Genomic DNA, 14,927 nt, shown 5'->3' with positions numbered 1-14,927 from the left:
TTTATTTGCCTCATTAGTAACATAAAAACCACCTGTCTTTAATAATCACTAACAACCATCATTTATGCTGCTTCTCTGAGAGAGGACTCTTCAAACAGCAAATCATGTGTTACCTATGTTACAGTTACTTTTTGAATATTACTACAGTGTCAATCACAAACAAACAAAATTACTTTCCTTGCAGTCAACAGTTCCAGCATTATTTCTAAAAGCATAGGAGATTTCTCCACAGAGTTCCATATTACTTCTTTGGAAACCATTTCCAAAGTGATTAAATCTGACAAAATCGTACTACAACACCACTACAAAAGTGATTGTACTTAAGATTCCAGCATTTCCTAAAATAAAGCAAAAGAGATATAAATTTGTATCTGGACAGATCCACTTGCCATGCTGAACCTCAACAACTTAAAACACTTTTATTTCCAATAAATAAAAAATAAGAAAAAAGAACTTCACTACTGAAATTAAAGAAACCATAACTTCCTTATACACTGCACTGCTTACAAAACTGGTGCTATCACCACCTGTACCTGACAAATTACTACAAAAAGCTGTATACACATTTGCAGTGTTATATATGACAGTAACGAGCATGAATCAATCAAAGCTCATGCTTTAGGTCCAAGTTCTTATATAACTCACAGAAGCGTGCTGTTCTCCCAACATCATGCAAATGCAGCAAAACTGAGGAGGGATTACTTAAGTTTCCAAAAATTCTCAGCCAGTGGGACTAGAAGGGAAGGTTTCTAGTGAAATCTTAACAATTACAACACTTAATTGTTTTAACATGGATTTACAATTTCATGAGTCATGGCCAGGATGATGTTTTTCTTACAAAATCCTGCCCCACACTTCTCTGGTAGAGGGAAGAAGGAAAAAAAAAAAAAAAGAAAAGAAAAGAAAAAAAAATAGGAGACAGACCACCCACCTATCTTAGCCTATCACAAAGTATTTCCAGCCTATATTCTTCCTCTATTGATTCCTTAAAGATAGTTTGCACTCTATTGGGCTGGTCATCTAAAACAATCTCATTTACTGCTTGGTAGGAGTATACACACATATCGTCTTTCAAACATCGTCTGTTAAACTGTTGTGAGTTTTAGGAGGTAGAAAGGAAAAAAAAGAGAGAGGATATGGAAGATATTAGGAAACAAGATCACCACATCCTGCTGTAGCCTGAGGGAAGAAACATCTCTCAGACCTGTAAGTCCTACTGCCACACAGGAAAATCAAAACAACCGCGTCTTGCCTCCAACATATTTTACAAGTGCTTTCCAAATTTTTCTTCAGCTCCGTCAGTTCTGACGACAACGTACACGACCGAAGGGGCAGGGAGGAAGGGCAGCGCTCCCCTCAGGAGGGAACGCCCACGCTGCCCGCTTTTCCCGCCCTCGGGCACAGGAACACAGCTCCCGCGTGAGCCCGGCAGCACTGAACATGCGTAACAGAGGCCACAGCTGAGGAGGGCTTTTACAACAACGGCGAGGCACCCTGCCTTTCCCCAGGGGCACTAAGCTGCGAGCGAGGAAGCCTCACGGGTCTGAAACAACCGCTTCAGGAGCGCAGCCCCAGGCCGGGCTCCCCCTCAGCGCGGGAGAGCACCCGCCAGCCCCGCTCCTCTGCGACTCCGGCTCCCCGGGCTGGGCGATACCCCCCGCTCCGGGGCATGGCACCACATCCCCCTGAGTAGCTGCAGCGCCGCTGTCCTCCCCCCGCCGTGCCCCAGAGAAGGAACAGCTCCCGCCGTACTCACAGCTCCCTGCCAGCCCTACGTTTCCTCTCAGCGCTCTGTTAGCGACTGCCGCGGTTGCTACCCAGACCCTTCCACTTCCGCGGGCCGCGGGCCCCGCCGCCTGCCGGGAGCTGTAGTTCGGGGAGGGGCCGGGCGCCGCCTCCGCGGCCCGCGCGCGCCTACAGCTCATTTTCGCCCCCTGCTTCCCGCCCCCCGCGCCGCGGCGCGTGCCGGGAGTTGTAGTGGCGCGAGGCGGTGCCGGCGCGAGCTGCGCGGAGCGGCGGGGGCAGGACGGTGCCCGCCGCGTGCCGCCGGCTGAGGGGCACCATGAAGAGGAGAGCAGGGGAGCGGGAGAAAGAGCTGAAGGTACCTTCTCTTTGCTTCCTGCTCCCCCTCAGCCCTTAGGAGCGTGCCCGTGGCGAGCTCTCTTCCCCGCGGCTGCTGCGCGGCTTGTGGGGGCTGCACGGGGCAGAGCGAGCCCGCCTGGGCTCCGGCAGCTCCAGTGCTGAGCGGGAGCCCCGTGCGAGGGGACCCCGAGGCCGCCGTGAGGGTTATCGTGAAAGGGAAGCAGCCCGCAGCACCGAGCGACCTGCCGCGGTGACACAGCGCGGGGCTGCCGCCGGGTGCCTTCCTGCGCCGCCTGAGGGAGCGCAGCTGCGCCCGGGCGGCGGTCGCCTCGGCCCCGAGTCTCCGTAGCGGCTTCGAAAGGCTGAGGGCATCACCTCCGCGGGCCGGAGCCCCGGCAGCGTACGGCCCAGGCGTGCGGCCCGGCCCTGTGGGGAAGCGTGCCCCGTGTGGGAGCAGCCCCCTGTGCCTCCGAGGACGGAGCCCGGAGGAGGGGGTGCGAGGTCGGTGCACGGGGCAGGTGGGAGCCCTGGCGTGGCTGGGGTCTGCCTGCCGCCGGGCTGGCTTTGCAGCGGTGCTGTAATTGACCTGGAAGTCTTAGGATTCCCCCTTCCCTTGAAAGAGGGGGACCTAGTACAGCTTTACCAGTGGCTAATAATAAAGTTTTTTTTACAATCTAGGCTTGGATATTTTAATTTAAAAGAGTTCTGTGGTGTTATAGGAAAAAATCATAGAAGTAAATATATGTTTGGTTTTGTCAAAACGTTCTCAGTGAGATGATGCATTATGTAACTACACTTTTATTGTCAAATTTAAAAGTACTCTTGCTCTACTCCAAGCCTAACCTAAATAAAGATTTTTAATATTTTTTTCTTGATAACGTGTTTAGATGCAATGCTGTTACATACTTATATTGAAGATGTAATTACACTGTTTGTGTAAGCAGACAGCATTGCTGAATGTTTTGCTGTTTCAGGTGCCTTTGAAGGTCTTGTTTCTACCATGTTGTACAACATTTAACTGCAACATTGATGGTGGTTGTACTTCTGCTGATTTCGTTTACGAAATAGTGGTACAGAGCAGCAGTAAGTTACTTGTTTGAAAGCATAATGCTGACTTTAGTGATGTTGATGAAAGGAAGGCTAATTCTGTTATAAATTTAGGTAAGCTTTCTAAAATGGTGTCCTGGTTTTGCTGGGATAAAATCATAGAATCAATTTTCTGTTACATTTTGGTTTAGGTTGTGGCCAGCCATAGTATGCAGGTCTCCGTGGTGATCAAGGCCATTAGCAGTTTTGAGATAGCCAGGTGCTAAAGCTATGAGGAGTGAAACCCAGGGCAGCTGACCCAGGCTGGACCACAGGTGTATTCTATACCATAAATGTCATGTTCAGTATAAATTGGAAAGGTTGCTGGGGATGGTCCTTCTTCTTTGCTCTTCCTTCCCTTTTTCTCTTCTCAATGGTCCCCATCCCTGGAGGGTCTTGCCACTACTATATGGACTACGTTTAACTTTGTGTCTTCTGTATTAGCATTAGTATCGATATTGTTTTTCTTATTTTATTAAATCTGTTTCAGTTTCAACCCACGAGTCTCCCTCCTTTTCCCAATTCCCTCTCTCATCTGGGGAGAGGTCATTGGGTGATAGAAAAACTGATTATTGTCTAGCCCTGGGTGTGGGCTAAAGAGAGACAGATGGTAATCTAGTTCACCTGTCTTTGCATACAGAACATACTGGTTTTGGTATTGCTATTAATTTACTGTTTCACATTAAAAGTTATTTCACTACAGGGGCAGGGAAAAGGTCTGACCTGAGTTTGCAACTAAATATTTTAATAGAAAAATAACTTTAAAGCCTGTTCCCAGTAATAAGACTCTTAACAACTCTTTAAGGCCAACCTGGTCATTTTGTAATTAGTCTTTCTGCTGTCACTCATTGCTGAAGGACAGTAACTTAAGTGTTATGTTTGTGTACTGCTCTTTCTATATGTGTGAAAACACATGCAGATGTAAGCTGTCCCATCCAATCCAATGTAATTATGTTGCAGAAAAAAAACCCCAACCCATACCTTTTTTAGCCTGTACATTTATGCTATTCATCCAAGGCTGGGTTAAGCTTTTGTCTTTGCAATATATCCTATACATACTTGGGAATCATTTGCATTAGCAGAATAATTGACATTGATAAGACAATCATTCAAGGATATGTGTAAGGGAGTAAGAGGATGAAACTGAACTACACTGGCAAAGGCTGTAGGAGGACAATGCCCTCGGAGAGGTATCAGAGGAGCAGTGTATAAGAAAAACTCAAGTAAGCTAGAGTGAAAGTACTGCCTTAGACACACCTATATGTTGTAGGTGCATAGACAGAGAAGGATGAAAACTAAGAAGAGATCCTTATACAAAATTTAAAGGTGTGAATGCTTATAGAATACTGAATGCCTTAGGGGCATGTTGTAAGTAGGTACTACTTTAGAGAAGCTTTGAGTATATTGAAAGTTGAAACAAAAAGAGCCTGTAGAAGGTCTTAGAATAAAGGATGCCAAAGGAGAAGGCAGCAATGGGAAAACGAGGGTTTATACAAGAAGAAATGTATGCTTTCTTTTCACGGGAGTGTCCTCATACTGGTGTTATTTTATACAATTTAATTAGAAATGTAATCTTTGGGCTCCTGGCACCATCCAAGTTCACCCTTCACTCCCTAGGTTTAAGCATCGTTCGCTTATGTTGCTCACCTAAGAAATGCTGAAGACAAAGGAAGTATGCGTTTATTGTAGTAGTTCTGCAAATACTTGCATTTAGGTCCAGATCAAAATATTTCTTAGCAAACCAAATATTAGTGAGGTTAACCCGACCTCTTCTGGAGAGTAAGATTTATGAGGCCTACTAATGAGAGGGAAGTGGTTGGATAGAGAAGCTGGTTTGGATTATGTATCTCCTGGCAATGTGTCTGTTCTGGAGAATTAAATCCTGAATAAAAGTTCTTGTTTTGCTATAATTGTGTACAGTTAAATGCTGTCAGGGGCCCGGTGATTGGCTTTTGCTTTGTAATTATGTAGTGTTTCTTATATGTGATAAGCTGTTCTCTCTCTCAAATTTTCATGTGTATAGCAAGTTTTGATTTATGCTGTTATAGAAGAACGTTTCTGTTCCAAGTACATGTGGTAGAAAATCTTTAGAGTGAAGTGCTGTCATACAGCAATTTCCACTTTGCAGATTACTCAATTGAGTTGAGTGTGTAGCAGAAATGGAATTGGTTTTGCTAGTGTTTGGTGTTCCAAGCCCAAGAGGAGGAGAAGGATGCAAACTCATTTCCTGGAAGAGGGTCTGAAAAAAGCTGGGAAACAATAGCCAGAAGTTAATTACTCAGCTGTCTTAAACACCGTGTTGAGGATGATAGTGTCCTGGAAAAGTATTTCTGAGACTTAAGTGGACAGCAAAGCATGATTATTCTTAAGTTTCTAAAGACATCTTTAGAGATGTTAGATGCCATCAGCTTCTCTGGTCCTGCTCATAGCAATTATTACTTCTATGCATAAAACCAGAGTTGTTAGAGTAGATGTTGCTCGTTAGCTAGAAAGGCATTTTAATGAAACCGTTAAAGCACACCATTGGGGGTGTGTTTCGTTTGTTTTAACTTAGAATTCAGTTTTAATTAGTACAGCTTATATTTATTTTGCTTCTTTTTTTCTTTACACTGTTGGTCAGGGTTTTGGTCACTTTGCAGTAAACTTTCTTTTGCTGGATGAAGAAATGGTACCACATAAAGTAAAACCAAGCATAAACCTCTTATTTGGTAGTCTACTTAGTCTATTTTCTCTTTTTAAACTTGGGAAGAAAGCTGTTTTGCTTTTAGAATGTTTATTATCTTGATTAATATTCAAAGGTTAGTTAAAAAAGTTCATCTTTGATGTAAGACTGTTCTCAAGACTTACTTAGACAAAGTTTATTTTAAGTAAGTTTCAGTGTGACAGATGCCACGTTCTAGTAACTAACTTTATATGCTTCCTCTTGCCAGTCTTTACATATTAAGACCCTGTGTCATTACTGTGTGAAAGATAAGATGCTCAGCTAGTCTGGAGTATTATTTTCTTTTACTTTAAAAGGATTACATTGACGGGTCTTTGGAACAGACCGCTAAGCCCAGTTCACAATTACCTTATGTAGCTCTTTATGCTAATTCACATTACTGTGAAACCAGAACTGACTACAGAACATGTATTCCACAGACATTACTGTTATGTTTGTACAGCTCCCAGCACGGGACCCCAATCCAATAAAGTTATTGCTATACAAATAATAAATGCATCAATATGCACATATCTGAATATTCACAAGGGCTTTTACAAAGATATTCATGTGCAATTTCACATTTGTGAGACATGTTAGACAAAGTGGCAAGGAAATACAAAGCTTTGTCTTAAAGCTTTGCATGTATTTTATTTACAAGAAGGAAAAGGGAATATACGGTGTTGTGGAGGAGATTTCAATGAAAAGTCTTATTTCCTGCATCATCCTTATTTTTGCTGGCTGGAAAATGACATATATTTATGAGATAAAATAGGTTGCTTCAACATATTAATACTCAGGGAAAAATAGGCAAGTATTCTCAGAGCACTTAAGAGCAGGGGAATGATGTTAGAATCAATGCTGAAAAATGTCACCCATGGCATGCAACGAAGTATGTAAACTTTAACATTGTCTTATCATAGTTTGTTCAAATACTACGTTAATTTCTTGTTTCCTGTTATTGTTCTGCCTCTCAAGATTATAAAAACATAAACATTTTCTAATTGACAAGTTAAATAGATTCTTTTAGAAGTTGTATTTAGGAAAATTAAAGTAAATGGAACAGCTTAGATGCAGTTAAATAGGCTTCTTGTCATGTCATATTTCTGCTTAGGTACATGGTGTGCAGGTTTAGCAGAATCAGCAGCCAATATGCCAGTAGCAATTTTTGTGGTGATCACATTATTGGCCCTTCCCATTATTAATGAGACAATAATTAAGAAATAGTGTTGATAGTCACATAACACATGATTTGTATATTGGAAATGGTCAGGTAGAAGCCTTGCATATGCAGAATAAAATACAAGAAAGAATGAGTGGCAAATGTTCCTTGCTTTTAAATTCATCACCTTCCTGCTGCTTAAATTGCCTCAGCTGCTCATGCTGGAACCATTACAGTAATGGACTCAGCAAATGAAGGAGAACCAAGACATACACACTTTATTACTGGAGGGGTAATTTTCTCTTCATCTGTAATAGCAGCAGTGCCTAGTATTGATCAGACCATCAAGATACTAATCCTCTGTAAAATTACTTGTTATAACTGAAAATGTGTTAATCCAAATCAGTCTGTGTCCTGACTTTCTACTTACTATTGAATACAGACTATTAGATGGTTTATTTTTTGTTATTTAAAGCCTTTATATTGATAATAGTAGGAGATTCCTTTGCAAGAGTGCGTGGTTAATCTTAGCTATGGCCCTGGGTTGTCTTTTTGTTTTAACTAGAACATCACCCACTTAATTAAGAAGTGCGTGTCTATCCTGCTGCTCTGAATTATATTGGTACTTTAGGCTCTGCACATTTATTAAACATGTTGTTTTACATTCAGTCTCTTGGGGATTTTTTGCTGTAAATAAGAACAGATCTATGCTTCACATATTAGAATCTTCTAAGATCTTAGAGCTAAGGATGTGAGGAGCATGGATACTGAAAATACAAATTCATGTGACTATGTTTTGTTGATTGTGGCCTGTAAGGCTATTGTGTATGAGTGTAATGTAAAAGAAGTCAAATGCCAGTGGTCTAAAGGTCTTCAGTTGACTGATCCTAGTGATCCACTACATAAGACAGTGGTATGGGAGCTGTGTATATTCCATAACTGAATATGAATGCTTGGGAAGGTGTCTCCTTTTTCTTCCCCGCCCCCCCCCCCCAATCTATTTTTTCATAATCTTGTATGTTAAGATTGTAAGCTCATGTCTGTTACTTGTATAGCCTCTAGCCAACTAAAATTTTGGCTCAGTTGCATGCCACAAGTATAATAGCTGTTACAGGTACACAATACCTTGTAAGACATGGCTGCATGAAATGGTTCCATTAACCCTGACCTTTCATTAGACTTATTAATATGGGCTTCTGCCACATGACAGCCATTGGTATCTTGCCAGCTTATGAGGGGCAAGAAGTGTCCTAGAAGTGGAACAAGATGCAGAACTGGTTGCTTATTTTAAAGAATCGGGTAGTGTTCCATGCATGTTAGGAAATTGCTGTTGTCATGTCAGTTAGAGTTGTGCTCTGGCAAAATGAACAGCATGTTTATTTACCTAATTACCTCTCTGCTTTTTTTTTTTTTGTCATAATTTAACTGATTCAACTTGTATCATTTGGAGACTTCACATTTCCTAAAAGCTATTGGAGTACCAATACCTTTATAGGGATTTTGATTCCTTGTCTGCCTCAGAACACTAAATTTTTTCCCACTTCTAATAAAGAGTATGAGCACAGCATATGTTGCTTGCTTAATGCCAGTTTCCCTATTGAGCAGCCTCTTTGCTATAATTTTCAGAACAGCAGACTAGAAATGCGTACAGCAAAGCGTTTGGTGTGATGATGTGATTTGGAGGAGTTCACTTACTGAGCTGAAAGCTACACTGCCAAATGTAAGACGAACTTAAAAGTTTTCTTTAAAGTTGTCCTAGTAAATTTGCAACTAGACTGTTATTAACCATGAGTATGTTTGTGAACAGCAACATTGAGACAAAGAAAACAATCACTTACAAATCCAGTGTTAGACATGCAGTGTCTAAAAAGGTAATGATAGTTGTCTACATTCTTTTTCAAATGTTTCTATAACTTGTGGCATTCAGGAAAATTAAATTTACTCAAACAAGGGCAAGTATGTTGTGGAAATCCTTCCCGTTTTCTGTAGAAAATAAAACTTCATGTGGATAGAATTTTTGGTTTTGAATGAACACCTTCCTGAAGAGAAATCTTTTGAAAGTTGTTGGCAGGTGACTCAATTTCAGAAAGCAATTTCAGAAGCAATTTCAGAAAGACCTCAGATGTAGGTCGCTCAGACCCTGTTGTCTTCTGATTCTGAACTTAGCTTATAATCTTAGAAGTTTCGGATGAAAATTGTCATTTTTTGAAATGAAGCTATAATGAAATGTTCCTGCTGGAGGTGCAGTACTGGGCCTACTTTCACTTTTATTTATAGATTTGGAAAATATTTAATGAATACTTTTCCCTTTTACAGCAGGTAGGATTCAGTTTCATCTGACTCAGGTTAGTGAAAATTAGACAGGCCAAATAGTGAATGCCTAAATCTTGTTTCTGTTCCCAGTGCAATTGGTAATCAAACTTACACAGTCTTCAGCTGAAACAGGATTAGGCTTTCATGCTTTTAATAATTCATCCATTTCTTAAATTATTTAATTAACCTTTAATGACCATGAGCATCCAAAATATCAGATGATCCTCTTCACTTCGGATGAGACTAAAAAGCACTATAGTGTATTACTGTATTCTGTTAGGTTCACTAGTGAAGTGCAAAACATGGTTATGAATATTTATTGGCATTTAAAGTATGGAACAGATTAAATGTGTCTTTGAAGCCTTCTGGATAGAAAATGATCGAGGTGTAATTTCAAAACACTTTCTTTTAGTTACTAGAGTTGTACTATGGGAGGAAACTATTGTCTGCCTTGTTTAGCTGAGCGTTTTTTTTGCCTTTGTACACATGCTATGCCACTTTTTAAAAGAATTACATCTTTATCTTCTAGAACTTGTTCAGTTTCATTTTGCCCTTTTATCTGCTGCTCATCCCACCATTTTTATTTAAGACTGTAAAGTTACTTTAGTGTAACTGCTATTGTCACCTTTGCCCTCAGCTAATCAAATAGTTTACCTTGAGGGAAGCATTTATCTCCCACTTTCATTATTATTATTTTCGTAGCTGTAAAGATATATATTTTATGTCTCCAGAAGGCTGTAACAGTGAAACGAGGTATTGATCTGCTGTATTTGGCAATTTCTTTCCAACTTGCCATCGATATCATGTCAGCCTCTGTCTGTACCGTGGTTGACCTCACAAATAGCTCTTTATGTTCCCATTGGATTCAAATGATATACTATGCTCAAAACTAAATCAATGAATGATTATAAAGTTTTTAGCATTATTTCATAACCCCTGGGCAGCTGGTATTTCATGCAGTGAATACTTGAAAAGGTGCCTGTTTAAAATATGTTGCTGGTTCTGTTCTAAGGTTCAAAATTGTATTGAAATCAAACATCGCATAATAATAAATTCAGGGTCTGATTTGCATATTTCTGTACAAATACCAAAATTACTGAAACTTATGCCTGTCATTCACCAGAGAGACTTCAGTCTATAATGGCAAAAGACTGTACTTAAAGCAAAACCTCCCACTTCTGATGCATGCTGTGTCCTCTGTTTTGAGTGCAAAAATTTCACGCGCTGGATCTTGCCAGTGAAAGATCATGAATGTTACACTGTACATGCCTTTAGGGGAAAAAATGGAGGTGAAGATCAGATAAGGTTTTCCTCTCCAAAAAATGAACAGTAAGTTTAAACAGCTTAGGGATTGGAAAACATTGCTATTACTGCTCTGTAGAATAATACACCTTCCGTATACTTCTAAGAGTTCAAGTGGTAAAATTCATGTTCAAATACACATTTAATAGATTCTTTTTTTTTTTTTTAAACTCTGAAGGGAAATGGGTAGGATTTTCATGAGCATTTGAGGGACTTTAGGCACCCAATCCTGGAGATATTGAATGTGCGCTCGAGTTGGGCAAGAAGCTTTTAAAAATCTGACTGTTGTCTCAAAGCGGTAGGCCACTTGAAACGTACATCTCTATTTGGAAAGGACTGACTGACGATTGCATACAAAAGGATAGGTTTATGTAAATTAATTAAACGATAGCTTGTAAATTTGGAAACAGTTTGTACTTGGCTGTATTCTCTTCTGATTTTCTTCTACGTTTACTTCTGTAAATTACCTGTCATTGCAGCAGGTAATGATGCTCGTGTGCTCAAAGGAAATAATTCATCATCTGGTATCCAAATCATGTGATGGCCAACAACTGCAGATGGTAGAATATTGAACAGTGCGCTATGGTGCATACGTATGTATCTAATCACAGAATGAAAACAGAACAAAGCATTTAATCCAAAGAAATTATGTTGGAGAAAGTTATTTGGGGCCTTCCCCATAAACAAAGACTATAAACAACAGTGAAAAGACCATCTTTCTGGGTTGGAAAGCTTATTTAGAGTCAAGAATTTAGATAGAAATTTCTAATAAACTTTTTTAAAGAAAATGAGCATTTGTCAAATGTAACACTTTTGCAAGACATTGACGCAGAAAAATTGTGGAAAGGTGTTCCAATGAGATAGATTTAGAGGATTTCAATTATGTGTTCTGAGACCATGGGTAAGTGGCATATTTTAGTATACGCAAAACCACTGGAAATCATACCAAAGCGCTGATCAGTTTGAAACTCTTTTTGTAAGCCTGGATTTTTTCTGAAATGTAGAAGAAAAATTTTTTTATGTACTGCAGCTATTACGAAATACAAAAAAATCCACTTCTGTGTCCTATCCCGGTAGGAGCCAAAAGGTAATTTTTACTAAATTTGTTATTTCAGATTTCATATTTGCTGAGTATAATGGAACTGACGTGATAGGAGGTAAGATCAAAAGGCCGTTCCATTCCCCACTTTCCAACCATTCCCTTGTCAATCCTTTAGAATAAGATGTGTTGAATCAGTTATGTGGCTCCTTGCATCTTTGGTTATAGGGAAGAGAAACTGTTTTGTTTTGGGTTTTCTACTGTGGTGACTAGTTCAGTAGGCAGTTACCTTTTAGAGATAGTCAGTGCTCTGTTTTTTGCCTCTGGCATGTGAAATGTAAAAAGTGTACGGTATTGGTGGTTTTGTTTCTCTTTGAACTTCATGAAGATGGTGGTAGTTGAACTTTTCAGGAGAAAGAAGTACCAGGACAAATGTTAGTTTGCATAGACTTCTCCCATTCTTTAAAACAGAAGCTGTTAAGCTTCTGCATTGTCAAGCTTGGAAGCCTTCTAGTGTGTGCTGTCTTTCATTTCTTGAAGTTCTGTCACTAGTGTCTGAAAAATAGACTTCTGATACAGTCATATGGTCACTATCAATTTCGGTTCAATGGAAAGTGTTTATGGAAAGCATCTATACATAGACAAATGAGATAAGAGCAGATTATGAGTACTACCGATGTTTTGATTTCCTAGCCTTCTATTTCACTTTAAAAGATTTCAAGTCTTTTACTTGCATTAGTGAAAACTCATATTTGTGAGTGCCTTCCTCTTTAACCAATTTTGCTTGAATTTGTCATGGGGAATTTCTGTATATTTGGAAATAGGGCTATTTTGTATTGTATTTATCTATATGATATACTCCACACTCCTTGGATAACAGTAACAAACAGGTAATGTAGCAGGAGATCTAACACATGGTTTGCTTCTCTTTTGTTTTGTCTTTCCTCTGGACAGTGTTGCCTTCTACCAATGTTTAAAAAATATATTTTTTTTTAAAAAAAAAGCTTTGTTGTTTTTCTGGATTTCTTTGCATTATTAGTATTCATATTTTCAAGTTATATTCCATGAGCTTTTCTGCAGTATTGTTGCAAATAAGAGTTGAAACCTATATGAAATTTCCTGACTCCAAGAACTACTGCTTTAGAAAACTTCTCATAATCACTTGACTGTTTCAAGTTGTGGTGCCTGATAACACTATATAACAGTTCTTAGTGGTGTTCTACCCTAAACTCTTATAATAAACTGTAGATATTGGTCAGCCTTCCCTGAACTGTTTTAAAAATGTCTCTTGTTGCTGAAGTATTTGTATTACAAAGTGTTCTTACCTGTGGCTCCTTAGTTTCTTCTCATCTCGTATTATTTCATAAGTTTATCCTCACAAAACATCTCTGTAGTAGGGAAGTATTTTTTCCTCTCCTACAAAAGGAAATTAAAGTGCAGAGAAACTTTAACGTTAAAGTTAACTTTTAACTTTCTCATTATCGCAAGTAAATTGATAGTGTATGATAGGCATCAGATACAGTGCTTACATTCCTTGTGACTGAATGGTGTGTATGCAGTAAGTCTGTTCCTTTGGACAGGGTTTGACTACTTTAAATAGCTTGTGTGTGTGTGCACTGTGCAGCTCACGGTGGAACAGTCAGGAAGTGCAGTATGTGTGCAGTAGAGTTAAGTGCTTCAGCAACCAAGAGGGAAGTCAGGACATCCAGAATTTAAGATTTGGAAATCTCAAACAAATACAGAAGTGCTTCTGAATTGATTTGGACCTCATTATTAGACAGAAAGAGGAAGCAACTGGGGAAAATGGATGTGTAACCAAGCATGTCATCTAACAATTAAAGCATGCTTTTTTCTTTCTCTCACCCTCATAGAGTGTAAAAGACGTTGATGATCTTTCCCCAAATGTATAATTTCTGCTATAGATAGGATCCTCTTGCCTATGTAGAAAATCCTTGAAATTTGTCTTTCAGTTCATAATAAGTTGAATTACGATTTTATGCTTCTGGCTTTCTGAAAGCTATTCATTGTGATCAGAACAGCAGGTTGGTAATTATCTATGATTTAAAAAGTGTTGATAGTATGACTTGTACAATAGAACATATGAATGTAGTTTCTGCCGTAGAGAGTTTGTGCTCTGTGTGTGTCTCTGTGTATGTGACAAGTGGTTTTGTGCTTCATGATCTAAATCTATTCCTCATAAATAATGGTAGTTCATTTTCTCTTTAGTTTGCAAAGCGCAGTTTGTGAATAAGGTCTTTAGTGTGTTGGTATCATGACAGAAATCAGTACAAAGCATTAATGTCACAAGCGGGATGGTACCAGTGACCCGGCAAAAAGAAACAAGCACTTTGCATGTTGATCTGTTTTGTTAAAGGGCAGTATTTGCCCCTGTAAGTGCAGGAGAGATGGACTGTTCATGAAAAGGGCATAAAAAGCTAACCCATGTGATCCGTTGTCAGCCTGATTAAATTTAGTGTCGAGCATTCATTCATATGAAAGATGCGCGGCATCACTGTTTATCTAAAAAAAAAAAAAAGTATTTCTATTTTTCCTGAAGTCTTTTATATGTTAATAGAGGCAAACGTGAATATGGTCACATAATCTAAATGCGTAAGTAAAAAATATACATCTTTACTGGCAAAAAAAAGGTAAGATGTATATGTTTTATGCAAAATAATGCAATTTAATTGTTAATCATGCTGTTCAAGCCATAACTCCACGTAAAACAGTGCTTTTAAACAAATAGAAAATACTGTTATTGTGCCATTTATAACAGAAATGCTTAGGATATTTAGAGACTGATGAAAAGTATGTATTTGCATGCTTTAATGTATGCTCCTATTGCAATATTACTATACAAATGCAGAATTAAAATTCCAGGTGATTGTATTAACCCTAGTTATAAGGTGTTAGGCTCTGCTTTCTAATACTGGAAGAAGCCAGAGTACTTAAAAAAGGAGTACAACAGATGTAATTTTGGAAATAAATGCATGCCATTACAAGAAAATGGAAACATTTCTTGTGGAATAATTGAACTTCTCTTCTATATTAAAAGAAAGAGAAGGGGGAAAAGTTTAGATGTCTTTCCCCTCAGCCTTCTTACCCTGCCAAATCTGGCTTGCTTAAAACAACTGCTGGGAGTTCTGTTTGACGTTATACTTTGCATGCATTTTTGATTTGAAATAAAAAAAAAAAAAAAGTCAAATTTGAGAGAGACAGTTTGAATGGCATGCTGTCAGTTT

General features: G+C 39.1%; 2 protein-coding genes across 5 annotated transcripts in view; one reads left to right on the top strand and one right to left on the bottom strand.

The window, feature by feature from the left end:
- The window catches only part of RPGRIP1L (RPGRIP1 like), a 73,117-nt gene extending 71,288 nt beyond the window's left edge, over window positions 1-1,829 (bottom strand). For both annotated transcript variants that reach the window (XR_011049066.1, XM_068411103.1), the window contains exon 1: window positions 1,757-1,829. The gene's annotated coding sequence lies outside the window, so the exon portion shown is untranslated. The remainder of the gene's footprint in view (window positions 1-1,756) is intronic.
- Window positions 1,830-2,025: 196 nt separating this feature from the next.
- The window catches only part of FTO (FTO alpha-ketoglutarate dependent dioxygenase), a 257,006-nt gene continuing 244,104 nt past the window's right edge, over window positions 2,026-14,927 (top strand). For all 3 annotated transcript variants that reach the window (XR_011049089.1, XM_068411450.1, XM_068411449.1), the window contains exon 1: window positions 2,026-2,101. Coding sequence is in view for 2 of the 3 variants with exons in the window: in XM_068411450.1 (XP_068267551.1) it covers window positions 2,063-2,101 (39 nt within the window). In the remaining variant the exon portion in view is untranslated. The remainder of the gene's footprint in view (window positions 2,102-14,927) is intronic.

Source organism: Nyctibius grandis, chromosome 12, assembly GCF_013368605.1.
Source record: "Nyctibius grandis isolate bNycGra1 chromosome 12, bNycGra1.pri, whole genome shotgun sequence".
NCBI lineage: Eukaryota > Metazoa > Chordata > Aves > Nyctibiiformes > Nyctibiidae > Nyctibius > Nyctibius grandis.
This window is presented reverse-complemented; position numbering and strand designations above follow the sequence as displayed.